Genomic DNA, 26138 nt, shown 5'->3' with positions numbered 1-26138 from the left:
ACGTTTAGTTGGACTAATCCTCAAGATTAAAGGGATAGTTTGACAAGGTTTACAAGGTATTTATCCATAGTCAGAGTATTACCTACACCTGGATGGCGGTCGACACGGCCCCAGTTTGGAGAAGCAGACAGGAGTAGCAGCACAGAAGCTAAGCAATGTACTGCTGTGGATGGGGGCAGCAGCAAAACTTATTTTAGACACTTAAAAAAAAGCCCACCAGACTCCTCTGATAAAAACAGTAACAGTCATATTACTCTGCGGCGTCTTTTGTCAAAGGTGTCTTGAAGAGAGCATAGAAAATGGCTTAAGTTCCCTGCCAGAACGAGCTGACTGACAGCAAGGTAGAGCAGTGAAAATATTCTGATAATTACTTTTTTAGGTGGGCCTTTCTTTTAGGTGTCTCTAGTAAGCTACTCCTGTCTGTTTCTCCGAACTGGGGGGGTGCCGACTGCCATCTACTGAAGGTAGTAACACAGGACTATGGATAAGTATATCATAAAACCTCTCATACAAACCCACTTCAAAAAAATCCAAACTATCCCTTTAAGGATAAAGGAATGGCTGGATATTTTGGGGAAATATGCTGGCGGTGTCCCCCTGTTTCCAGTTTTATGCTAACCTAAGTTAAGCAGCTGCTGTCACTAGCTTCATATTTACCATCCAAACATGAGACTGCTTTTAATCTTCTCATCTAACTCTCAGAAAGAAAGAGAATAAACTATTTTTTCAAAATGTCAAACAATTCCTAAAGTATAGTGCAGCAGATAGGTCAGCTCACCTTCTCCAGTATCTTTCTGAGCGCTGACTTGTCTTTACCAAGGCGTGTGAGCACTTTCTCCACCTCTGCTCTCTCACTCTGTAGCTTTTGCAAAGAGCACTGAAGATTGGTGACCTTGTTCTGGAGTTCCTCCTTCTCTCGCTGTAGCTGATGGGAGCCCCCCAGGGCCTGCAGTTCAGCTTCCTGCTGTTGCTTCAGGCTCTGGGACATAGTCAATCATACATTCAAATCAACCTTAACCGTTGCAACCTTTATTTGCACCTTAACCTCAGTGTGACTCACCTCCTTCAGTGTCCTGTTATGTTTCTCCAGCTCAGAATTTTTTATCTCTAAGTCCTCTTGGGCTCTTTGAAGGTTCTGGGTCTGCTCTGTTAGTGTGTGGTTCAGCCTCTTTCTCTCTGAAAGGGCATCTCGTGTTTTATCCACACGTTCCTATGGGCACACACATGTTGATATGCAATATACATCATGGGAATATTAGATAATGGGCCCCTGAGCACAGAAATGCAAAAGGACCCACCACCTCTCCTACATAGGAGCAAAACACACTTAACACAAGCTTACTTAAACCACTTTTTGTTGTTGTTTTGTGTCTCTTTGTGGTAATTTTGTGTCTTTTTGTAGTTGTTGGTCTCTTTGTTGTGATTTTTGTATGGTTGGTATGTATCTCTTTGAGTTTTGTAGGTGAAGGCCGGGGGGTCCCCTACACTCTCGGCCCCTAGGCCAGTGCTTGGTAGGCCCATTCAGTAATCCATCCATGTAAACACTAATTTTCATCAAAACATGATTTTGGCTGACCCTTTATTCCTCCTCTTCCTTTACATTCTGTGTCTTTTTACAGTCCTTGACATTGTTGAACGTTGCAGGCAAGTGTTGGGATTTTGCTGTTGCTTTTTACGGCAATGACCTGACAGCTTTTGAGCAAATCAAGAGATTTATACCAAGCATGTCATGTTTTTGTTTGCTCAGTATCTTTAAAGTGCAGTTCCAAACTGAGGCCGGAAAGCTCTCCCGAGAAGCTCTTGGAGAATTAATGAGCTTGCCTGAGCATTTTATTGCTCAGTCTTTGAGGTCTTTTAGGAAAACCACAGAGGCAAATGTAAATAAAAAATGCTCAGTGTGGAACGGAGAAGGTTACATAGCTGCACTGTAAATCAAAGCACAGCAACGGAAGCATGGCTATTCATCTTGTTTAGAAGTTTCAATCAAACATCCTGATGTTGAGAGAGGGGAAAAACATACAAGTAAAAATGCTCAGTGAACATGATTTGTTTTGTGCTACAGAAATGTTTCTTCCTAAAACTCACTGTACCTGCAGCAGCCTACGGTCCTGCTCACTAGCGGTCAGAGCCCTCTGCAGCTGTGCTATCTGCTCCTGCAGGGCTCCGCTGCTGCTCCTGTTGTCAATGAGGGTGTTGGACAGTTTGTGGATCTGTTCTCTCAGCTGGCTTTCATGCTGCTCAGCTCGAGCAAGTGACGTGACCAACCTCTCCTCGCTGACCCTCAGTACTGCACCGCGGTCCTCGCTCTCACCCAGCTTCCTCCTTAGTTCCGTCAGTCTTTCCTGCAATGCCCCTGCCTCTGCATCCAGCTCTGCTGTCCTAAGCTGGGCCCTCTGTAGCTCACCTTCAAGGGTGCGCTGAGAGATCTCCAGACAGTTCACCCTGCTCTCTGCTGCTTGCAGAGACTCCTTCAGCTTCTGTTGTTCTACATTTGCACGAGATTCTAAGGCATGCAGGAACTCCAACTTGTTCTGTAGAGGAATTAGCAAAGGAGTTTATCAGTTGTCTACCAAATATTAATTCATTTTTAAAATGTTAACCCTTTAAATGCCAGTTTGTTTACATAATGCCAGTTTGTTTTTTATGAAAAAAAACCACCAAAATATAATTATTTTCTGTATACTGGGGGAATTTTTTTTCAGTCTGGGATAGTTCAATGATAAGCAACAACATCGAATTGTGGTTTTATTGGGTTTAACATTCTTGTCCTTAAGGGTCTGAGTGACTTACTACAGGAGCTGAGGATGAACTTCCAAAATTCAAAATCTAAACAAAACGAAAAAAACCTCACACCCAAGCCAAAATGTATACCATAGCTTATGCATTAACACAGCCAAAATAATCGAAATCTAAAAGGTCCCTAGTGATGCACAAGGGTTAATATCTCTCTCTTTGCCTTTGACATACTTGCAGTGCCCTGGACTCAGCATCAGCAGCTTGCAGACTAGTCCTGAAATGAGCCACCTCCTCCTCAAGGTGCCTCTTCTCCCTCTCTGTGCCACGTACTACTTCTTCCTGCAGGGAAAGTGAAGTATGCGCCTCCTGCAATCGCTCTGCCATCTCTCTTTTTCCTGGAATAATATGTTAAATATGCTGTGTGTCTAAAAAAAAAAAAAGATATATATATATATTTACTGTGTTTGTAGGAGCCACTGATTGTCCTACCCTGTTCTGATTGCTTCAAGGTCTTCTGTAGTTGTAGCTGCTGGGTGGCTGACTTATCCTGGCTGCCTTGAAGCTCAGTCACCTGCTGACTTAGACCAACTATCTGAGCCTTGGATTCATCCTGAGGGAATTACACATGTTTATGAGATTAAAAAGTGCCAAAAGATTCTGCTGATATATAAGAACTACAAATGTAAAAAGTGAATTAAATTGAAGATTGCTGAAGTGATCCGGTGGTCTGAAAAGCAAGACCGACTTAAGTTCAACAATCCCACCGACAGAGTTTCAGTTATTAATAAGTTCTAATATACCCTGTCTCTTTGTGTGTCCCTGAGTTCCTGCTGGGATTCCCGCAGGGCTGTATGCACTGAGTCAACGTCCAGCTCTCCATCCTCAGCACAAGACAAGGACAGCACCAATCCCTCGTTTTCACTGTCTCCCCCTAACCAAAGAACAAAATTATTTATTCGTCTGCTTATTGCAAAAAAATGCATCATCTTGAAAGTGCAAGACCATACCTTTTACTTGCAGGTGGTTTCTCCAGGGAGAGGGAGACCGTCTACGCGACCTAGGTGTGCCTGAAAGCCTTGTCTGGCTGGTGCCAAGTGTACGGCGCAGAACTGAATACAAGCCCGCCAACTTGAGCTCCAGGTCTCTACGTTTGGCATCGCCCAGGCCCAGCTGCTCTTCCAGGCCCTTGACCTTGCTTTTAGCAAAGCCAACCTGCACAGAGAGATCCTTGACATTGATCCTGGCATCTTCTAGAGCTTCCTCCAGCTGGGCAGTGGTTTCTCTGTGCCTCTGTTCACACTGCTGCTGAAAAGCCTCTCTGTCCTGCAGCAGCTCTCGGTTCTGATGCTCCGATGTCTCCAGTTCCACCACACGGCGCTGCAAACCTGAGACCTGCACAAACAGAGTCACAAGACAAACCTAAATTTCTAGTTTTGCAAGTATTTGTTACTGTGGATTATGTCATAAGTAGCATACAGGTCATAACCTTTGGAGAACGGAAGCTGCAAAAATCTAAAATAAATATAAATGACTCAATAAATAAATCAATATGCCATTACATTTTCCAAAACAAATAAAAATAATAAATGTACGTATTAATAATAATAATACATTTAATTTGTAAAGCGCCTTTCAAAGCTAAATGCAATCTCAAGGCACTAGATTAATTAATCTGTTAATTAGTATTAATTAATTGAAGAATGCAACATAAATGGATATTTCAGTTTAAATGTTCTTCTTTATTTATTTAACTTCTTTATTCATTTAACTATTTAACTATAATTTTCCCTTTTATTTATTTGTACTGATTTTTAAATGGATTTATTTATTTTTGGATTCATTTATTTGTTATTTAATATGTTTTTTAGAAGTGGAATTAAATTTGATTGAATTCCCTCTTTTGTGGTTGGTTTTATTAAGAGACTTGCGCTTTGTTAAAAGGATGCCACGTTTGCAGAAATATGGGCAAAATGTTGAACATAGATCAAACTACAGCAGTGAAAAACACTGTTTAACAACACTACAGTGAAATTCCTAAGGAAACATGCCCTGAGTGTTATCGAGTGACCAACACTTAACTGTGTAAATAATAGGGACATGGTTTCTGTAAAGGGTTAACAAGCTTGTCAAGTTCACTGATAGGGTTTCTAAACAGTATCATAAGAGGTTAAAGAGGACAAGAGTCAAGATTGAGTCATACAATTATACAGCAATATTCAATATACCATTCTTTATGCTTTCATAGCAGAGCTTCTCAACCTCAAGGCTGAGATGTTTTTTCAAAGACTGACGCTTAGACATTTGTTGTAAGTTTTAAAAAGATACATTAACCAGACTTCAAATATACCATTAAAATGAGAATCAATTTGGAGTTGCCTCCATGCTCTTGGAAACAGAATACAAACGTATGTCATACATTCACTTGACAACACTAGCTGCTGCAATCAAGAGAATTGGGGGACCACAAGAATGAGGTTATGGGACAGGACAGAACACATACTAACATTTGATTTGTTTAATTAGTCGTTTGCAATGAAATCACGTTTCCTTAATAAACTACCATTCAGTTATAATCACAAAATATTAAAAACTCAGGACAACCCACCACTGTTACCGTAGAATATACAGCGTGTTGTCGTTCATGTTTTCTGTCTGCATAATCATGGCAGGTATTCTTCAAGTATGTATGCAATGGTGGAATGTTTGCTGGAGCATGTTGTTAACAGAGTAATTCCTGGAGGTCTTCTACCTCATTCAGCGCTGCTTCTCTGCCAGCCTCGCACTCCAGCACTCTCTGCTTAAGAGTGAAAGCCTCGCGACGCGCCTCCTCCTCCTTCTGCTCCTCCTGACATACCCGGGCCTGCAGCTCTTGCAGCTCCTGTTTCTGATGGCTGTTCTCACCTTCAAGGACTTTAACCTGCTCATGTTAACATAGCACATGGTACTTGAAGTTAATCCTTTATTTAAAATAAATCAGATGGAAAGCAGTTACCTCAATAATCTTTCACCTGTCTGCGCAGCTCCTGCTGATCTCTGCGTGCCTGCAGGCGAGACTTCTCCAGCTCTCTCATACTGCTCCGCAGAGTGGTTGCCTCTTGTTGCATCGAGCTCCTACATTCTTCTGAGACAGCCACTTTCTGCTCCCTCTCTTCTACAACTCGTCTCAAGCTAGTCAAGATATTCAAAGTTAACAAGACTATCCAAAATATTCATTGCTGCTCTACAAACTAGAACAACTACATAATTTGCAGGAACTCTGCAGCTCCATGTGACAGCCATACCTGCTGTTGTCACTCTCTGCTCTCTTGATAAAAGCTCTTAGCTCCTGGTTAGAGGCTTGGATAGCCTCTTTCTCTCTGGTCTCATCACCCAGGAGCCTTTTCAGGTCCAGAGCTTCTTTCCGTTGCTTGTCTTGCTCCTGTGCACAGTCCTGGAGCTGTCTGTGAGCCTCAATCAGCTCCGTTCGTCCTTTAATAAGTCCATCCTCTGCCTCCTGCAGCTGCCAACGAAGGCCCTCCAACTTCATGTCCAGATTATGGAGTATGAAAAGCATGATATGTCAATGAGGATAAATCAGGAGGTCTTATGGATAAACAGTTAACCTCTTATTATCTCTGCCAGGCATACGGAGCCGGGAGGGACAATTGAGTGGAATTCAACTCTTCTTTGTTTTAGATTATTTGGTGATATACATTTAAAATGGATATAAATATAGTTTACTGAAGAGTTAATAAGGAACTTAAAAAAAGAAAAAAAAGCCTTAAACGGCTTGTCTGTTTTCAATATAAATTCAACAACCCAACACACATTAAAGTCTTTATATTCTAAAAAGAAAAAAAAAAAAACGTCTATTAGGCTGTTATCTACAGTACATAAAAAGCTCAAACACATGTATGTAATCATCTAAATTGAATAGGAAAAATCCTTCAACATACTGTAAGACTGATTTTGAATTAGATAATGCTTTAGAGCTTCATTGTTTGAAACCTAAACATCTCCAATTTTAAGTGCTGTGTGCACAATCTCAAGACACTGTATGACCTATATTATGTTTTATGGCAATATGTTGTGTGTAGCAAGAGAAATAGGGAGGACAGAGCTTATCTGGGCATGGATAAGAGCCAGTTGGGCCTGTAGCCAGGTGCTGTCTTTTCCCATCTCCTTACTGCTGCTCGCAGTGTAAAGAATCTACAGAGAGCAACATAATTAACAGCAACCCCCCCCCCCCTCCTCCCCCCCGCCTGGAGGTGGTGGAGGTGGAGGAGGAGGGAGAGGGAGGATGAGGAGCAGGATTAGAAGGAGGAGTGTTATGTTCAGAGGCCACACAAGATGGTTCTTTCTCATAAACTCTAATGTGAGAAAAAACAAGCCAGTGCTGATCTTGCCAATAATACTTTATTTTATCTGATTTTTTGGGGGGTTAGCAGAGGAGAAGGGCAGGGAATATGAGGGCAGCAGTGTTGTGTTATGTGGATGAGAGAGGGGGACCTGGAGTCCCGGTGGAGCCAGCCTCTCGCTGCTGCAAGGGAGAAAATAAACACTCCCCCACTGGCTTATTTACACAAGGGGTTAACTCAAACTTTGATTTCATATTATGGTACCAGGGACCGTATCCTCCACCCTCTCGTTCTCCTCTCTTCCCTCACTTTCTTCCTCTTTCATGCTCACTAGCTCTCTGTCACACACTCTCACTCCTGCTTTGTCACTGTCTGACAAGAGAATCCTGAGATGGGCTTAGGGAAAATAATCAAACAAGGAAACGAGCAGGCATGGCGGCCAAATATGACAGTGTCGCTGAAGCTTGACTTAATATATGGTAGGAGAGGGCTGTCCAAACCTCAAAACTCTGCTGCTCTGGCTCCACACAACCTCATTCACAATACTTTGACAAGACTAAGGAGACAGAGTGAAGACAAGATGATCCTCAGTTTTGCTTTTTCATTGAAACCAAAAAGTCCCACACAGATAAACAATCCCCTTTTCCAGGGAAAGCAGGCTTTTAAATCAAGGCATGGAGAGGCCCTTACAACTCTGCAGTTATATCTTAATGAGGTGACTGTGAGCTTGTTATTTCACTAAAAACGCCCAGCAACCCTGTGGCTGCAATCCTGACCTAAAGCAACCCCAAGAGATGAGATTTACAGCTCTCATTTGGCTCAGGGAGGTATGTCAGTGGGCCAAAATTATAGTCTTTAATTGCGCTTTTATGTTTATATTAAGGTCAATGGAACTAAATTTTCCTCCAGTGGACTTGACAGGAAAAAGACACAGAGAGTGTGTGCTGAGAGGGAGTCTTAAGATTGGACACCACCTCTCCTTGTAGGATTTGGCCCTGCAGACTCTGCACCTGATGGCACTCTGATGCTAGTAAACCTATAGCATCGGCCAATGTCAACAGCGGCCTATGGTAAATGGCTCTCCCTCACACTGGTACTAATTGGTGCAAACTCCCCCTCACGCTAGAAGCAAATCTGTGGTATCCCATCCTATGCCAAGCCAAACAAGCCTGTAATTTCCTATCCATTTCTGTGATCCTGCTGTACAAACCACCTCTGGTGACATCCACCTTATATATTCTATGATTTGCTTTATATGTCCCTGTCCTTATCAACATACCATTCACTTAAAGGGTAATATTGGTACTTTTCAACCTGGACCTTGTTCCCAACGCTTTTGGTCCAGTATTGAGCGAGAGCACTGCAGCCGGCAACCACGAAACGGGCTGCAATGTAATCGCTCGGGGCAATTCTACACCGTCAATGAACATCCACTAAAAGTGACAGACTCAGATTGTTACTGTATGTGTCATTATGGAAAGGACATTTTGCTTGATCCGGGTTTGTTATTGTGTCTGATACGCACTCAAGGAGAAAAATATTGTATGTTTATGCTCACCTCCTGTTGTGCATGTTCTCTCTGTTGGTTCAACTCTCTGATCTGCTCAATTAGATTCTTCTTGGCATTCTCATTGGAGTTCAAAGACTCCTCAAATTGAGTCTGCAAGTCTTGCAGCTCAGAATGAAGGACAGTCGTTGCATTCTGGAACATAGAAGTACACAAATCAGTTAGCTGAGTTATATTTGAAGAACAAGAAAAGTGACAAGAGCCAATGTGACCCTGCCATATTTTTTACCTTATCCTGCTCCTGTTTGCTAAGTGCATTTCTCTGCATGCACTCAAGCTTCATGCCTGCTGTGGCCAGGTCCTGCTGCAGGGCCGCTAGCCTTTCCGTGAGGGCAGCCTTCTCTACTTCCTTCTGGGACAAAGCCTAGTCACAACAGACTGCGAGGTCAGGGTCATTCATAATATAGCTCACAAAAAGTTTGGCCATGGGGGACTTGAACAAACAGAAGCTATATCATGCTTTAGATAAACGTGCATTCTTTGTCCTTCAGTAGAAGTTCATCCAAAGAATGATATATACGAGGATACTGGCAGGACATATGGCTTTTGATGGACATACACGGGCAACTGTGAAGACAAAACTTAGGATGTTGTGGTTATGAGACAATTCTCTAACACTTGTCCTATCCTAAATTACATTTTAAGGCTCATAAACAATCATAACAAACCTATGAAGACCACCTCACACACCTGCTGCTTTTCACTCTCAGCCTGCAGGAGGCTTTGGTTAAAGTCCTGCTGTAGCCTGGCCAGCTCCTCTTGCACCTGCTGCAGCTCCTTCTGGTTGTGCACACGCCGTTCCTCACACTGTCTACGCAGCTGCTCCTCAGCCTGCTCCTGCTGAACTATCAGCTCCACACACTGTTGATCCTGTAAACCACCAAACACACACGCACACTCTTGATTAGTTGTGATAGCTAAAGCATCTAATTTACATTTTGTTAAGCCACATAACAATTCAAGTCTTACTGAACCTTTTTCCGGCGTTCAACTTCAAGCTGCTCTCTGTGAATGTGCTCTTTGTTGTTCAGGGTCACCAGGGCATTCCTCTCCACCTGTGCCAGCTTCTCCTCCAGTTTACTCTGCTCTTGTGCAGCTTGCGCAAACTGCCGTTCGGCATCCACCCTCATCCGGGCAGCATCACCTGGACAGATGTATCCAATCTCGATCAAAATCATACTCAATTATTAGATGGAGTCACTCAGGATCAGCAAGATTTCATTTACAGTTTTATTTATAGGGGATATTCATCCATGTCTTTATGTGGAACACGCTAGCTTAACACGACTTATCTGATCCATGTGTGTTTGTGCAGAGTGGTGGGGCCCCGGTCAGCTGAGAAAGCAGCCCCAGTGATCCCGCAGCCCAGCTGTTGCAGAGCTCACGGCTGAAATATGGATCTCTAGTGGGCTGTTGGAAAGGCTTCATGGCCAGGGGGCTTGGCACGGAGGACAGTGGGGTCTCTGAGGGAGGGGGCTACTCACGCGTCAAGGCCTCGTTAGCCAGGAGCAGGCTGCGCCTCTCCCCCTTCTTCCTGGTGAACTCTGCCTCCAGAGACGAGGCAAGCTCCTGGCTCTGGAACAGAGCAGTCTCCAGGGACTCCTTCTCTGCTCTGGAACACAGCGATAAAGCAGTTGGATCTCTGAAAAAAAACACCTTTGAACCACTAGGTGTAGGTCATAAAATTCAATGATCCATCATGAGCATAGTTTCCAAATAAAAACATGTTACTAAAAAACTCTTGTTACATGTGACTAGCTGTACTTTAAAAAGTAAGATTTGCTTAAAAATTCAAAAAGACATTAAAGGGACAGTTCAAATTTTTTAAGAGCGTTGTATGAGGTACTTATCCATAGGCAATGTACTACCTATAGTAGATGACGGTCAGCACACCCCCAGTTTGAAAATTATTATTATTTTTATATATCGCAAACACTTCAACTGATATTGATTTTCTATAGGTAATACACTGACTATGGATAAGTCTCATAAAACCCAACTTCCAAAAATCCGGACTATCCCTTTAAATACAGATTGGCAGTTGGTCTGACACAGACACACACACAGGGTTGTTTATGATGTGTTTGAAAAGATTTACTGACTTACATGCATTCCTTAAACTCCTAACCATAGCCGATACATGCCTAACCCCAACCCTGACCCTGACCTTAACCAACGAAGACAAAAACAATTTTACTGCAGCTTGTGCTGAATGCAACAGCAGAAAACAAATTGGGAAAACTAGTTTCAAATCTGCAATTGGTTCCAAACATTTTAGAGGTCCGACCATACAAACAAACACACACACACACACACACACACACACACACACACACACACACACACACACACACACACACACACACACACACACACACACACCTAAGTGTAACCAGCTCCTGCGTGAGACCACAGGCCTTTCGGTCAGCGGAGTTTAGCCTGACATCCAGAGCAGCCCTGTCCTTGGCCAGCTCCTCCCTGTCATGGGTAACTCTCTTTAGGGCTGTGGTCTGTGTCTCAAGCTCCTTCCTGCACGCACATAGCTCCTCTGACACAGTCTGCATCTGCCTGTTAACCTGGAGACCCACAAACACAAATTTTAAAAACGCCATCAAGTAATTAATTTATACTTTTTTCTTCAAGCAGACAGTATTAAGAAAGACTCCACAGTACATTATTATTTGCATTGAAACTATAGTATACACACTTAATATATTGTCATAACTGTGGAACAATTCTTCACGAGCGGGAGTATGAGCAGCAGAAGCAACACGTCGGTCTGTTGGATTGAGAGTGAACCACCCAACCTCTATATTTGATGCAGCCACATTTGCTGTACTAACATTGAACTCTACAAACCCCTCTTATTGCTGTTATGACGCATAAATTAAACAAACTTTAGGCGATTCATGACAGTGTACAGGAACTGCGGGGCCATAACAAATGCATCGCCTGAAGCAAACCAAAAATGATTAGTGGGGTTATGATTTTTTTTCCAGTCACCACTTAAATCACTATGACACACCACAGGACCTATATCTAGCAAGAAAAATAATGACCTGGGAACATGTGGGGTAATATTCCGAGAAAAACTTAAAATTTCCGAAATCAAAGTCGTAAATTTGCAGGGATAAAACACGGAAGTTCTAGGAGATTAAAAGTGTAAATTTGCGAGAAATAAACTGGGAGAAATGTGTTTTTTTCTCAAGGAACCACAGCGTTCCACTTTGCAAGGTTGGATCAACCTCATCACACCACAGACACCACGAGGGAATGCAACGTGCACACGATTTAGTGAGGAGTTGCAACAGTATGGAAAATGGAGATATCCTTCATCTGTACATTGTGTTGTAGTTCCTGATGCACTAAAGCTGTCACCTCATCCAAGTCAGTATGTTGTTTTCTTCTGAACAGCCTACTTCACGGCATTGACGCTTCAAAGTACAGATCATTTTTGATGATATAGGATACTGGGCAAAAAATTGTATTTCCCTGATATACTATGCATTTAGGGCTGCTTAGTAACACACTATCCCACAATGGTTGAGGCTATAATGGCCCCACAACTTCTAACATTTCACTGCAATGAACTGTTTGAAAAGCAAACATCACTGCAATTTGATTTCGAACCAAACTAAAATGAACTCACCCTAACTAAATATGAGCACATGATGTCTTTCACCCTCTCCTTGGGTAAATATTAAAGTGGATGAAGTACACCAATGTTATGGATGCGAGTAGTGCCCAATAAGGGGATGAAACATGAGCTTAGTGCAATGTGGAGGCCACTCCAGGGCTTGTTTCATACACAGTTGATTTATTTTTACAGATAAGCTATCTAAAAATGTTTGGATGGAATTTGTCAAATTGTTTAGGTTTGTTATATTCTATCCGAGATCAACGCGGATATCCCAGTTTCACATTCAGAACAGATAACAAAACAGGAGAGGATTCTTTTCATTCTTTAGGGGACCAAACACGGAGATCTGGATGTGCCGAGGGAAGGATGGGAATACTTTAGGTGTTAATTTATTGGGTCTTTCACTAACCCCTACAGGATATTATATGTCTATCTATTTATCTTTTCCAGTTCACATTTGTTCATGAAGATCCCTTGCTTGTTATGTCCCAAGTTACTCATAAAACACAGAGTGGGGCTAAATATGCTCTCCATATCCAATTTTAAAGAAAAAACCATAGCAGATGTGTGCAGTACCTCCGATACATTTTAATGTGACAACAAGCTCCGTGAACCTGCTGAAAGCTATTAATATCATCAACATAGTTCTCCCAGGTGGTGGGAGGTGGGAGGAGGGAGGCTGAAGAGTGTGAATGGCCGGGGATCTCTGACCTGGGAGTGCTGCTCCAGGGCCTGAGCGTTCTCCTTCTGCAGCAGGCTCAGCTCAGCTTCTAGCTTCTTGCAGATATCCTGCAAGTGGCTGTGGGAGCTCTCCAGGGCTTGTGTCTCAGCGAGCAGATTCATCATCTCTTGTTGCATCCGTGCCGTCTCCTCCCTCGCTGCAGACCGCTCCGTTTCAGCTTCCCGTCTACGTTCACCAAGCTCCGTCTTCTCACCTTCCGTCTGGAAGGTAAACTCAAATATTCACTTCTGTTCTGTGTAACTCTTCCATCAAAGTTACAGTGCAGCTGCACAGCTTCCAGAGGTGGAATGGTATTTCTTAAGCTAGAAAAACTCTTGAAAAAGTTGGAATCATCTTGAAAATGCATCGTCACAAAGCTGAAAGCAGAGCTGTTTTTCTAAGTTCATGAAAAGTTGACTTTTTAGAGAGAAGGTGGTTTTCACAAACCTACAAACATATCTTATAGAATCTGATGCATTGCTGTAGATTACATTTACCAACAGCATATAGAGAAGTTAAATGAGAAAAACCGTAAACATAAACAGCAGTAAAATGCAACATATTAATGCAGCAGTAATATTAATCCAAAAATATATTCGGATAAATATAATATATACAGTATATCATATTTAATAGTAAAACACTGATGGAGTACATGGATACTTTTACTTTAAGAACTTTGAGTACATTTTGTGGATAATACTTTTACTTATGGAAGGTTTGAATGCAGGATTATTTTCACAGTGTAGTATTAATACTTTTGCTGAAATAGAAGATCTGAATCCTTCTTCCACCACTGAATGCTACTGACCTGCAGCAGAATACGATTGAGTTCCACCTTGTCTTTGGCTAAACCTTCGCTCAGGGCAGCCATTTTGGCCAGAGAGTCTTTAACGGTAGCCTCCTGATTCTGCAGTTTGGTGAGGGCTAACTCATGTGCAGCACTCTGGGACTCCATCTGTGCAGTGAATCATAAATATTAGAAGGATTTATTACCCTCAGGGAGAATCTAGTAATCCAGATCAGGCTACCTGCAGAACAATGCAGTCTACCTTGCTGAGAGCCAGAGCGAGGCTGGCCTTATCATCCTCCAACACCTCCTTCTGCAGGGTGAGTTGACTCAGAGCCTCCTTTACTGTCACAAGCTCCCTACGCAGATCTGAGTGCTTCCCTTCAAGCTCCCCCAGACTCCTCTCGCTACAACACAAAATGTAACACATACATGACTCTCTCACATTGTTTCTTTGTCTCACTCTCACACACACACACACACACGTAGATTATTTATATAAACAAAATCTCTTAACAGCAATCCATCTCCCCTTTGAAGGATGGAGAAATGTTGGAGCCAAAGGCCAGAACACTGAGGGAGTTACTTTTTTGCTGTATCGCATGTCCTGCTTCAATTCTCAGCTAATCAAAAAAAATTTAAGCAAAAGAACTTTCCCTCTTGCATGAGTGCAGTAATATAATGTAAATCATTTACATTTTCATCCACATGTCATCTGGGTGTATTGCCGGCCGGAGAATGACATGTGTTACTGATCTGAACTGTAAACAAACGGAGCTTGAAAACAATCACGGGTGACGGGGATGTGTGTTGTGTAACGGTCATTCTCCCTCGCTCGTGCTGTACCCTCTTTGGGCCTCTGTGCGCTGGCGTGCCAGCTGCATCTCCAGATCCTCCCTCTGCTGCCTCAGAAGGTCTCGCTGTCTCTGGAGCTCCAGCGATGAGCCTCGCAGTACCTCCAGCTCGGCACGCTGGGAGTCCACCTCCTGCTGCAGCCCTGACAGTCGTTTCTCCAGGCTGCCCTTCTCACTGTGAGACACAGAGGTTGAGAGAGGGAAAGAAAGATACAGAGAGTATGTTGAGGTCAGTTGTTGTAAAATGATCATCATCATTATTATAAGACTTGAAAACAATATCAACAAAACACTTCTTGTATAAATATTGCTTTTGCTAATGTTTTTACTATTACAGGTCATTTTCAATGTTATCAAATATGTTCTGAGGTAGTATTTAATTACATGTAAATCTGGATTATTAAAAAATAAATAACTATAATCAAACCAGATTAAATTTGAAAATGTAGCATTTAGAGTATAGTTGCATGGTCAAGGGTTATTAATTCGTATTATTTATATTATATAAAATCTTTGATTACAAAATAATATAGAATACACGTATACTAGTTTTTCCGGTCATTTGATTTGACCAACTGTAAATGATAAATATGCCAAATGCATTTTATTTGCATTGAAAATGTTTTTAAAAAAAGAAAATGAAATTTTGTGGAAGAATTTCTTTATTGGCGGGTACATTTTTTAATAACCATGTCATTTGCATTCAGTAACTGACCACATTTTAAAGTAATCTGACCCAACCCTGATGATAGTGATGATTTCATGCTTAAACATAAAACCAAACTACAAAATACGATTTTCACTAATAACAAAACAAAGAAAACATGAAATAGAATACACAGCTAAGCAACCACTTTTTATCTACGATCTTGAATCTGCATCACCGTCAAGAACAATGGTAATAACTGCATGATCAGGGTGTACCTGGAGATGAGCTCCAGTGAGCAGCGATATCTGTTGCTGTCTCTGAGGCTTTCCTCCAGAGCTGTTTTAGCCTCCTGATTTTCCCTCTTAACTTCCTGGATCTTCTGCTTCAGCTCGTTCCTCTCAGCATCTCTCTCCTGCAGGTGATCACGTAGTGTTTCCCCATGCTCCAGGGCAGCATCCAGACGCCCATGCAGGTCCTGTGGATTGTATGTGGGGTATATCTCACATAACATAATATCTCTCTAAAACTGTGGCTTCACACATGTTTGGCTTTTGAACTCATAAAATTAAGCTGTATCTACTCATTACAAGTTATGACCTTAGTGAGTTGATAAGCAGTTTAACCACAGAATGAAGAGGTGAAAGAATACAGTATTTTGAACAATAAGCTAAAAATAGAGAAAAGTCTATGAATTTTCTTTTTTTAAATATATATATTACTTATTCATTTAAGATTTATTTTGAGTTCCTATCATCAGATTGGAAGTCCTTGTGAGAAAACAGAAAAAGTAGTAAAGAACGGCCACTTTTGTTGGACCTGTGTTTGTTTCTGGTGCTTGGAGAGAGCGCTCTGCACAGCCATCAGGGTAGTGCTCCTCAGAGGAGACCGGCCATGAAGAGGTGAGGTGGACACACTTTCAGAGCCACAGCCATCACCCTCACCGCCTACCACCTGGATATGGCAAATTTATTAAAGGACAATGAAAAAACATGAATCTTCTTGTGTGCTAACCTAATACATGATCTAGCTCGGCGTCTTGTTTTGTTCTGACCTGGTGAACGTGACATAACATCTTTTGGAGGGCTCGGATCTCTGCGTGGAGGACCTCCGTCTCTGCTTTATCCTCATTTCTCCTTGTCTCCTGAGCAGGAAACCATTAAGGTCAGATAAGCAGCACATAGCCTGACATTCCCCAGACTGCAGTCCTCTAGACAAGGAAGTTGTGGAGTTTATCAAGCCTTAGGGTCCAGACTACAGCCAATTTAACCACCCGGCTATCTACCACCTCCCAGGCATGATTCCCAAGGTCCCACCATCCTGTCCAGGCTGATCTGCATGGTGTTAAGGCTGGAATCCTTCTCACTGTTCTGGCTGCAAAGGTGCTTCACTGTTTCAGTCTGCTCCAGGATTCTATACAAATCAAAATGCATGTAAATGGACAGAAAATGAAATCAGAAACACACACACACACACACACACACACACACACACACACACACACACACACACACACACACACACACACACACACACACACACACACACACACACACACACACACACACACACACACACACACACACTTCCCTGAGACACTGAATAATCATAATGGCATGTACTCCTCCTTTACTAGACCATCAACACTATCCTATTCTCTGCATAGAATCATGGGATTAACAATGACTTCTGATGAGATCAAATGCCAGATAAGAGTCTGAATACAAGCACTGACATTCCTGCAGTCCTTTTGACTGAAGTGCAAAAGACAGTCACTGAAAAAAGCTTGATGTGCAGGATTTTAATGATCAAAGCCTATGGAAGGGCAGGGAAGTTCTGAGGTTCTATATACAGGGATTGCATTTGGCTTTCATTTCAATCATAGGAAGAATGTGAATTTTGCAATTAATCAAAACGCTTGCACTGTAGATGACCTCATGCCCAGAATTTCTATTTCAGTTTATTATGCTTTTTTTTCTTCTCGACAGTTCTATCAGTCCTAGATTTAGTTTAGGGGCTGACCAAAATGTTCTTAAAGGAATTGTTTGGATGTTTTGAAGTGGAGTTGTATGATATACTTATCTCATAGTCAGAGTATTTCCTTCAGTAGATGATTTCACGGCCCCAGGTTTGGAGAAACAGACAGGAGTACCAGCAGAGAAGCTAAACAATGTACTGCTGTACCGGGGCAGCAGCAACATATATTTTAGACCCCAAAAAATCAATATCAGTTTAAGTGTACTCCATGTTTAGAATATTTTCACTTCTTTACCTTTCCGTCAGACAGCCATTTCCAACGGGGAACTGAAGTCCAACTGAAATCTATTATCTCTTCAAAACCACCAGAGTCCTTTGACCAAAACAGTCATTTTACCTTGCAAAACACGGAAGTTGCTAGTCAACCGCTGTTTTGATCATTTAGTTACTTTGTGTTATTGTGTGACTTTGGGAAAATCCAAACTAACATTTTAAAACACCAAACTAAAATAAGTTGTGCTGCTGTCCCCGTCCACAGCAGTACATTGCTTAGCTTCTGTGCTGCTACTCCTGTCTGTTTCTCCAAACGCCGTCCTCTACTGTAGGTCACACATTGACTATGAAAAGTACCTCATACAACTCCATTTCAAACAATTATAGCTATTCCTTTAATTAAACAATTACTTTCATTAGTAGTTCTAAGCTCATGGTGAAAAATGTATTGACGTATGAGAGACAAGTGAGGGATGAGCTGCCTCAATGTAGTTACTGGTTGTACTGAAACCAGCATCCAGTGGCCCTTATACGGAATGCAACTTCAGGAAGAAAACTCAGGAAGGAAACTCTTTATGATACACAGGCATATATAGATTTGGAGATTACTTTACTTGGAGTTAAGTTCGACTTTCTCTGCATCCCAGTGACTCTGAAGCTGCATGGCCTCTTTTAGCTTGTCCTTCAGCTGCCTCTCCAGTGCTGACATCTCCACACCACTAGAGGTGCTCTCTTTTGTTACTCTGGCCTCTAAGTTCATGCAGGCCACATGCAGCTGCCGGCTAGCAGTGCCACACTCCCCGCGCATATCAGACAGACTCCTGTTGAACAAAACAATGTCCATCAAGATTTACAGAAAGTATCGTAACATATGAAAGATCCAACAGGGTAAGGAGACATGACATGCTGTTTTTGTTCATACAGTTGAGAGCCATTAGTCAAACTAAAAAGCTGTCTGTTTGTATTTGAAAAGTATGGATGCCTGTAGCAGTTAAGCTCTGGGATCAGGGCTCACTTTGAAGAGTCTTCAGTTTAAATTACAGTACTGTACAGCTGTCTGAGCTGAGCAATCATTATTAAAGCAAATTACTCTTCAGCAGTTCTTACAGTGCTTCAACATGATAGAATCCATGTCTTATAGGGCTCAAGCTTTGTCCTGATGAATGGTTTTAACAGTGAAGCTAGACACCTTAAGCCATCTGTCCCCCCAGTGAGGAAACAATGAGCATGGGGACTGGTGACCCCGTTGATCTGTTCCACTTTGATCCTCGGCTAAGAGAGAAGGATTCTGGTTGCAGCCGCGAGTGTGAGAGACAAGAGAGGTGGGGGTTCTTGTGGAATCCTGAGTTGCTGGAGGGATTCTGGCAGTGCGCCACGCTCACCTGTCAGTGAAAGTCCTTAGCTGGGTGAAAGTACTCCGCAGGGAAGCAGCCTGGCGCCACAGTGCTCTGACACGAGCCTGCTCACAACTCAGCCGGGAGGCGCACGTCTGCAGAGAGAAGCAGACAAAAAGGGGACGAGAGACTGGAGGGTGGGTGGTAATGGTTGCTTATAGCAAATGATGGCACCCATCTTTTTATTGTGATCCCAAACAGATGCAATACTGGAACTCCAGGACTCACACTGGCACACGTACAAATAATTGGATTTCCCTGAATCAACAGATGTAGCCCATTTACAGCACGAACGCCAGATTGTTTGCACAAAAGTTTCCTCCCCCTCAGCAGTTGGAATGTTTTCACAGGAAACAACAACTCAAAAATCATAGCACTGAAATGAACAGGGACTGATAATGAATTGACTAAACTGGCTATGAATGGAATTCCTACCCCATGTAAACTCAACTCAAGGAGTTTAATTGCACAATCTCTGTGCAGAAAGGGATACACTTGAGCTCTCACTGTTGCTTTTCCTGACTCAAGCACTTAGTTTTTGTGTTTTTTCTCACCTCTTGCTCTCTGCGCAGACGGGTATCACACGAGTCAACGTCTTTGCGTGCCTTCCACAAGCTCTCTGTTAGCCCCTGGTTGACCGTGCCTGCCTGCTCCAGTTGTTCCCGCAGCAAAGAGTTGACTTGGCTGAAGCTGGCACACCTGGAAATAACAAGAGTTATGACACTGAGAGACCATTTGGCATTTCTCCCCTAACAAACGACCGTTGTGACACCCTCCTATAATAACCCTTTCACAGCACCCAAACTCTGTCATTCATACGGCCGGTATCTTAATCTGTAGCCTTTAGATCCACCCTTGCCAACCACATTTACAGGGTGACCATGTGAGACAGATTTATAAAGTCTGTGTCAACTTGGATTTAATATCGACCAGATCTGCTTAGAGAGTCAATTACCAAAATGTTTACATCATTCTCACACTAAACACACACCCTGTTACAGTAAAGCACGCCACATTGCTATGTTTGGTTATCTGTCTGAGAGGACGCCAAGCCCATGTTTGCATGCATAGTATGGGAATGATATTGTGTTTAACGGAAACTGAGAAGCAGTAATCGCAATAATAAGCAAAAACATAGTGCTAGTTATAGACTTAATCTCTACATTGCACTTACATTAAAAAGTGCTTAAGGGGATAGAACTTGGTAACTCTGCAGTGAGTGATATTTTAGGCAGTACAAATGATCAGGTCTCTGCCATGGGCATTTCAAATAAAGTTGCATAACTATATAAATCATAGGGCATTAAAACCTGGCCCCAGCTGCAGAGGTTGGCCCACACTTAATGTGAAGCATCATTAAAATGCTTTGGAGAAGCCAGCCAACATAGTCCAACTAATTTTCTCTGACAAATTGGATACTGAGATTATCTGCCAAGGGCAGGTTCTGCCTTCTCCCTGCAGCAGTGGCAGGGGAAAACAGCAGGAGTACTCAGAGAACTGCTGGGAATATCTCTGGTCAACAAATTGTTTTGAAATATTTTGGCTTGATTTCTGCTTCTCAACAAGAAACAGAAATATAAAAATGAAATTCTAACCGGTTCACTCGTGAATTTACTGCTCAAAGTCTGCATCTAAATAGCAAGGCCCTGCTGATAATTTCTGGATTCCAATCTTTGTGCACTTTTTTCAAAAACTCCCAAATATGTATTACTTACGAATACAGAAGCAGTACGAGGTTTCTGTATTGGCTGGATAACCTGCACTGCACGGTGCCCATCACTCACCTCTTCAGCTCCTCCTCCAGCTGAGCAGACTTATTCTGGAAAGCCATGTTGAGATCCTGCTCTGTCTGCTGCTGATACTGGGCGGAGTCCAGGTGGCCCTGCAGCTGAACACACATAAACACACACTACTGGCATCCTGATAACACTTCAGTATACTGTATGGTAGCAGTAGTAAATTAGCAGTTACCTAATATTTATAAAGCAACATAATTACGGTGGAAATCTGCTAATCCAAATTCTCTGAGGAGGCCACTCAGCCAAGACTAATATTTGGATGAATGAAATACATTTAAATAAAAGCACAAATCTTATTCACCACATTAAAAGTCCAAGTTTTACTTTTAGTTTTGCATGATTCCTATACTGGTTCTTGCATTGCATGTATAAACAATTGGGTTTAAACATCTTTTCATTTGTTATTCTTGTTTTCACTTATTTGTTACTGCACATGTTTGGGAACAAAAATAGTATAAAAAGATCTCTCTCGCGGCGGATGAAAGAGAATATATAGGAAGGGAGAGAGAGAGAGAGAGAGGAGAGAGAGAGAGAGAGAGAGAGAGAGAGAGAGACCGCTCCCTCGCGCGATCGCTCCTCGCCGCCGCTCCGCGCCTCTCTCCCTCTCCCTCTCTCCTCCCCGAGAGACGGAGAGAGAGAGAGAGAGAGAGAGAGAGAGAGCAAGAAGAGGAGAAGAGAGAGAAGAGAGATAGAGAAAAAGAGAGAAAGAGAGAAGAAAAGAAGAATAGAAATATAAAATATAGAAAATAGATATAGAATATAATATAGATAAAAATAATATATATATAATATATATATAAATATATATAAATATAAATATATATATAAATATATATATATATATATATATATATATATATATATATATATATATATATATATATATAAATATATATATATATATATATATATATATATATATATATATATATATATATATATATATAATATATATATATATATATATATATATATATAAATATTGTAACATATTGACATTGTGATAATGCTGATTGGCCTCTAGCGGACCCTAGCAGGCTCTTTAGACTTTGGATTTAAATATATATATCTAAGCAATACCGATATTTGAAGATGATGCTACAGACATACCAACAATCTCATCTTCTCGGACTCCGAGGTCTTCTTCAGCACCTGCTCTTCTAGCTCCCCACACCTCATCTTGTATTGAAGAACCTTGTTTAAAACAAACATAAGATGCACTGTAGAGCCAAAGGAACTTTTTCATTGATCACATTTTTCATGAAACAATCTCTGAATTCACCTTGGTCTGAAGCTTCTGAACAAGTTCTGCTTGTCTCTGCTGGGCCTCCTGGTATGCCTGCAGTTTTTGCCTGTAAGCTCTATCCTTGTTCTGCAATTGCAGGGATCCTGCTGATACACTGTCCTGGTCTGAGACCACTGCTGACTGCAGCATCAGCATCTGATCGAGCTGGATTGAGCGGTAACAAATGAGCTTTGACAGGATATTGCACATTACAATACATAGTATACAGGCACTCTGCACGGTACTCTACAAGTGTGTTAAATACATTTGTGTAGTCTAATGCGTTCCAATGCAACAGCTCCCCCTGCAATAAATCCTTACAGAGCTGTTTTACTGACAGCGTGTCATGGAGGTGTGCTATGGTAATTTTTGCAGCTGTTGACGTACTGGGCTGCATTATACTGAACTCTATGTCCATTGCACCATCCACAAGGATTTATTGCACTCCCAATATGTAGGATTGCAATATAATATATGGGTGTACCAAACAAACCGGTAACTCAGTCTATCTCATCCTAATTATCTGGATATGCCAATGATTAATGGTTTGGTATAACCAGATTTCCAGCCAAAGTTCCCGGGACTGAACTAAAAGGTTCCTTCAGCTCCTATGTCCATCTATCGTATGACTTCTTCTGTAACTCCATATTGATGTGTAATAAACAAAAAAACAAACTGGTTTGCGGCTGCCGATAAAAATGGCATCTGATGCTGTCTTGTAAATCGCGAGTACTCAACCAATCAGGAATAGTCAGCGCTGCAAGGGCCAACCCCAAAGCTCCTGAACTTTTTGGGAAGTAATAAATGGGCTTTTTGGGGGGCAACATAATGTCCCCGAAACTTAATTTAGACCCTGATCCCTGTGGTGAAAACCCAATGAGTTCCTCAAAAGGTTCCTAGTTCTGGGGGAGGGTTCCAGCGGTCAAAACGGGGCTTACGTTTGCGTTCAGATGAGTCATCAAGATGCTTTTGACAGTTCACTCTGTGTGTGTTTGAGAAAAAGTTAATGCATGAGTAATTTGCTCTTTGCATTTTTTAGGTATTCATAATTTAATGATATCAATACTGATGAGATTAAATATGTGAATAGTATCTGGAGACCCGAAGTATAATTTCATTGTGAGGGTTGCACAAACAGAGGCTAGATTTAAAGATGGGGTGAGGGGTTACAGTTATTTTCAATCTATGGAATATCCAAGTACAGCTTGTATATTGGTGCATGATGTCTTTATCTGTCAACTGCATCTAAAAACTAAGATATGCAAATGCACTGGTCTTTCTCGTTGTGGAATTTCATATCCTCATATCTGAAATCCAAATGTCCTGTAACCTCTCAACCTCACACAACCTAAACTCCCCCTGCACCACCCACTCTCCATCCTGGTGCCAGACACCCTGTCCTCACTAATACAAACCACATGGCCCCAGAGCACTACAACACACTGCGTGCCTCTGCCCTTGCCGACTTCTCATTTAAAAGGAGAGGAAGAGAGTGGGAGCGAGGGAGCCCCCTCCCCTGCAACACACTCCAAACCACCATCCAAGCCCTTCAAATCAACCCTGCGACCCACTCCCTCCCGCCTCTCTTCTGTACCTCATCTCTTCTCTGGGTGCTTAATCTCTACAGCAGGCTCCAAGAGAGCCAAGACAATAGTCTCACTGTTCAACACTGGACCTAGCCACTTTGCCACCATTATTAACACATTTTCAAATGCCCTTTACATCATTTTATACTACAAACTACACAAACGGCCATCATGCACTTGGCGCTGTGCTTTTTGGTGTTTTTCTGCGAGGACCCAGAGAGAACACAAAAGCTTCTTTTACTGTCCGTTGTTGAGGTGACAGCTTTAGGGACTGAGAAAGGAGGAACAACATGGGCGGAGTGTTTGAAACACAGAACTGCAGCAGCTGTGTTTAAAGGGACTCCTGGAAACAGCTGTGTGTGAAGCTTTAGTGATTATGCATCTTTTCAAGTATTTTGGCACAACTATAGCAATAACACTGACTTACTAACAAGCATGGACTAATTTCACCTTGAAAACATGTCCACATGGTTTAATACAGCACATGAGCACAATCTACATTTGGAACCATTTGGAGGGGTCTAATACTGTTTGGGGAAAGGGACCATAATACAACTGAGAGCATACTGTACTACACCAAGTAATGAAAACGTGCCAAAACTAAATTCACCCTCATAAGAAGAAACTCATGAATACAAAAGGCTCAGTTATTCCCACATAGTTGCCACTAATAAGACTCCCCAGAGGGAGCATAGTCAACACCATGGCCAAAATGAACCCATTTGGGTGCACCAATGATCACCCACCGCTATTACCTCTCTGTTAAAATGGAAACATATAAACTTAACAAATGATATTGTTCAAAGTTTTTGACCACTGGTAGCGCTATGGAGTTTGTATGAGTGGGTCCCTGTTTTGTTTGTATCGCGTACATGCACAAGGATGTACATGCACACAAACGAGCACCCAGGCGCCACCTACACTTCTATAGTCTTAGTTATGTCAAAGAAGAACAAAAGAAAAATGTAATATAAGATGATATTAGACTATTATAGCTTAGACATGAACATTTGTAAAAAGAAATACATATACATATCTGATCATTTAAATGAATGAATCTGAAAACCTTTCATGGACTGCTGGCAGAGTGCCGATAACTGATCCAAGATCTGAAATATATATATAAATAAATAAAAAACGTTTCATGAGGAAGATAATACATTCATCATGTTTGTCAGGCTACACACAAAATGTGCTTTTATGAGTAACACTGAATGTAAACATAACTATGTTTATTTTATGTCTTTTAATGTCTTAAATTTGTATATCCCCAAACACATTTGCAATTCATCAAATTACCACAAATAATACACACAGTGAAATTTGGGATTATGGAGCTGCAAACTGTAAGTAAGGCCCATGTCATATCTGAACCTCAAGTCCAGAACAGAACTTTGACTTTTCTCATTTTGAACATGACCTTTTGTATTTTTACTCTGTGTAGTCTTATTGCAGGAACATACAAACCCCCCCTAGAGCTGGAAGGTCATTACAAAAATATTGCAGATTTGTATCTACTGTATATGGGCAAATTGTGACACACACTATCTTATAAGTATTTTCCCATATGTACGTGTAGTTCAGTTCTATCAACAACTGTCAATGCGGTAGACTACGCCCTCCCTACCTTGCTGTGCACTCAGTGACCAGGTGTCTCTGGCAGCCCCGCCCTGCCCTGTTGAGGAGGGTTGTTTGCACTTTTTCATACATAGCTGCTGTGTGTGGGCGTCTTGCCAGCGCCTCGCCTGTGCTCCACACATGGTAGAGAGGATGCGTTTCTCCCCAGTCAGCTGTAAAGCAGGAGGCCGGAGGCTGCTCTGGATTAGCCATGGTCCATACTGGAAGCTCCCAAGAGGGCGCCATAACGGTCTGTTATGGAGACCCCCACCTCCACTGAACTCCCCTACATCACCATCTAGTCCCTGGCTCTGCTTGCATCATATAATCTCATCACCCTCATCTCAAAGCTATCTTGAACTCATTGTTCTTCACAACACACCCATACATTGGTGACTGTAAAAAGGTCAAAAGGGAGAGGCGAGTACTCCCAGTCCTCCATCTGCCCTAACTCAGGGGCTTACAGGGCTTACTGGGGGCCCAAAAGTGTGCTCACTAACCACCCTTCCTATTTACGATCTGCCTCAGAGTAAAATCTCTCTCTAGCAGCCTCCATGGCCTCCTAAAGTGGGCTGTGCCCAATCCCAATGTAGCTCTTTGAGGTCATCTACTGCCATTTTGCAATAATGTTCAAAATGCAATTTATACAAAAACAGCCTTTTTGTCATGGTATGTGCTATGCCTCCATATGGTTGCTATGCTTCCTTTTCTTTCCTTTTTTCTTTCCAAGTATCTGTGTCCTAAAGCCCTGCTTATGTTTCCAAAGTAAAAGACTTTTCAGCCTCTTAAAATGTGCTTTGAATTAGCTTTTTATATTTCTAGATATTTATGATTTGTGCCACTCCTTGTGTTGTCTCTTTTGATAAATATTTCAAACAACATCAAGGGATAATCTTGCTTTGATTCATCTGCCAAC

The 26138-nt window shown here is 41.9% G+C and overlaps 1 protein-coding gene across 1 annotated transcript in view; it reads right to left on the bottom strand.

Annotated features, from left to right (window-relative positions):
• The window catches only part of crocc2 (ciliary rootlet coiled-coil, rootletin family member 2), a 36574-nt gene that overhangs the window by 3017 nt on the left and 7419 nt on the right, over positions 1 to 26138 (bottom strand). Inside the window, exons 4-33 of the mRNA XM_029429732.1 lie at positions 22017 to 22184; positions 21845 to 21928; positions 20720 to 20823; positions 19490 to 19634; positions 18924 to 19030; positions 18156 to 18362; positions 16608 to 16704; positions 16346 to 16435; positions 16111 to 16245; positions 15570 to 15769; positions 14638 to 14820; positions 14054 to 14198; positions 13813 to 13959; positions 12992 to 13222; positions 11023 to 11216; positions 10125 to 10252; positions 9615 to 9784; positions 9331 to 9510; positions 8870 to 9004; positions 8632 to 8775; positions 6018 to 6256; positions 5745 to 5904; positions 5486 to 5653; positions 3744 to 4128; positions 3537 to 3667; positions 3226 to 3346; positions 2968 to 3131; positions 2091 to 2531; positions 1061 to 1210; positions 779 to 979 (exon numbers count right to left, since the gene is read on the bottom strand). Of these exons, the coding sequence (XP_029285592.1) occupies positions 779 to 979; positions 1061 to 1210; positions 2091 to 2531; positions 2968 to 3131; positions 3226 to 3346; positions 3537 to 3667; positions 3744 to 4128; positions 5486 to 5653; positions 5745 to 5904; positions 6018 to 6256; positions 8632 to 8775; positions 8870 to 9004; positions 9331 to 9510; positions 9615 to 9784; positions 10125 to 10252; positions 11023 to 11216; positions 12992 to 13222; positions 13813 to 13959; positions 14054 to 14198; positions 14638 to 14820; positions 15570 to 15769; positions 16111 to 16245; positions 16346 to 16435; positions 16608 to 16704; positions 18156 to 18362; positions 18924 to 19030; positions 19490 to 19634; positions 20720 to 20823; positions 21845 to 21928; positions 22017 to 22184 (5154 nt within the window). The remainder of the gene's footprint in view (positions 1 to 778; positions 980 to 1060; positions 1211 to 2090; positions 2532 to 2967; positions 3132 to 3225; positions 3347 to 3536; positions 3668 to 3743; positions 4129 to 5485; positions 5654 to 5744; positions 5905 to 6017; positions 6257 to 8631; positions 8776 to 8869; positions 9005 to 9330; positions 9511 to 9614; positions 9785 to 10124; positions 10253 to 11022; positions 11217 to 12991; positions 13223 to 13812; positions 13960 to 14053; positions 14199 to 14637; positions 14821 to 15569; positions 15770 to 16110; positions 16246 to 16345; positions 16436 to 16607; positions 16705 to 18155; positions 18363 to 18923; positions 19031 to 19489; positions 19635 to 20719; positions 20824 to 21844; positions 21929 to 22016; positions 22185 to 26138) is intronic.

This window comes from Cottoperca gobio, chromosome 4 (genome assembly GCF_900634415.1).
Source record: "Cottoperca gobio chromosome 4, fCotGob3.1, whole genome shotgun sequence".
NCBI lineage: Eukaryota > Metazoa > Chordata > Actinopteri > Perciformes > Bovichtidae > Cottoperca > Cottoperca gobio.
The sequence above is the reverse complement of the archived record's forward strand: the minus strand, read 5'-3'. Positions and strand labels throughout refer to the sequence as shown.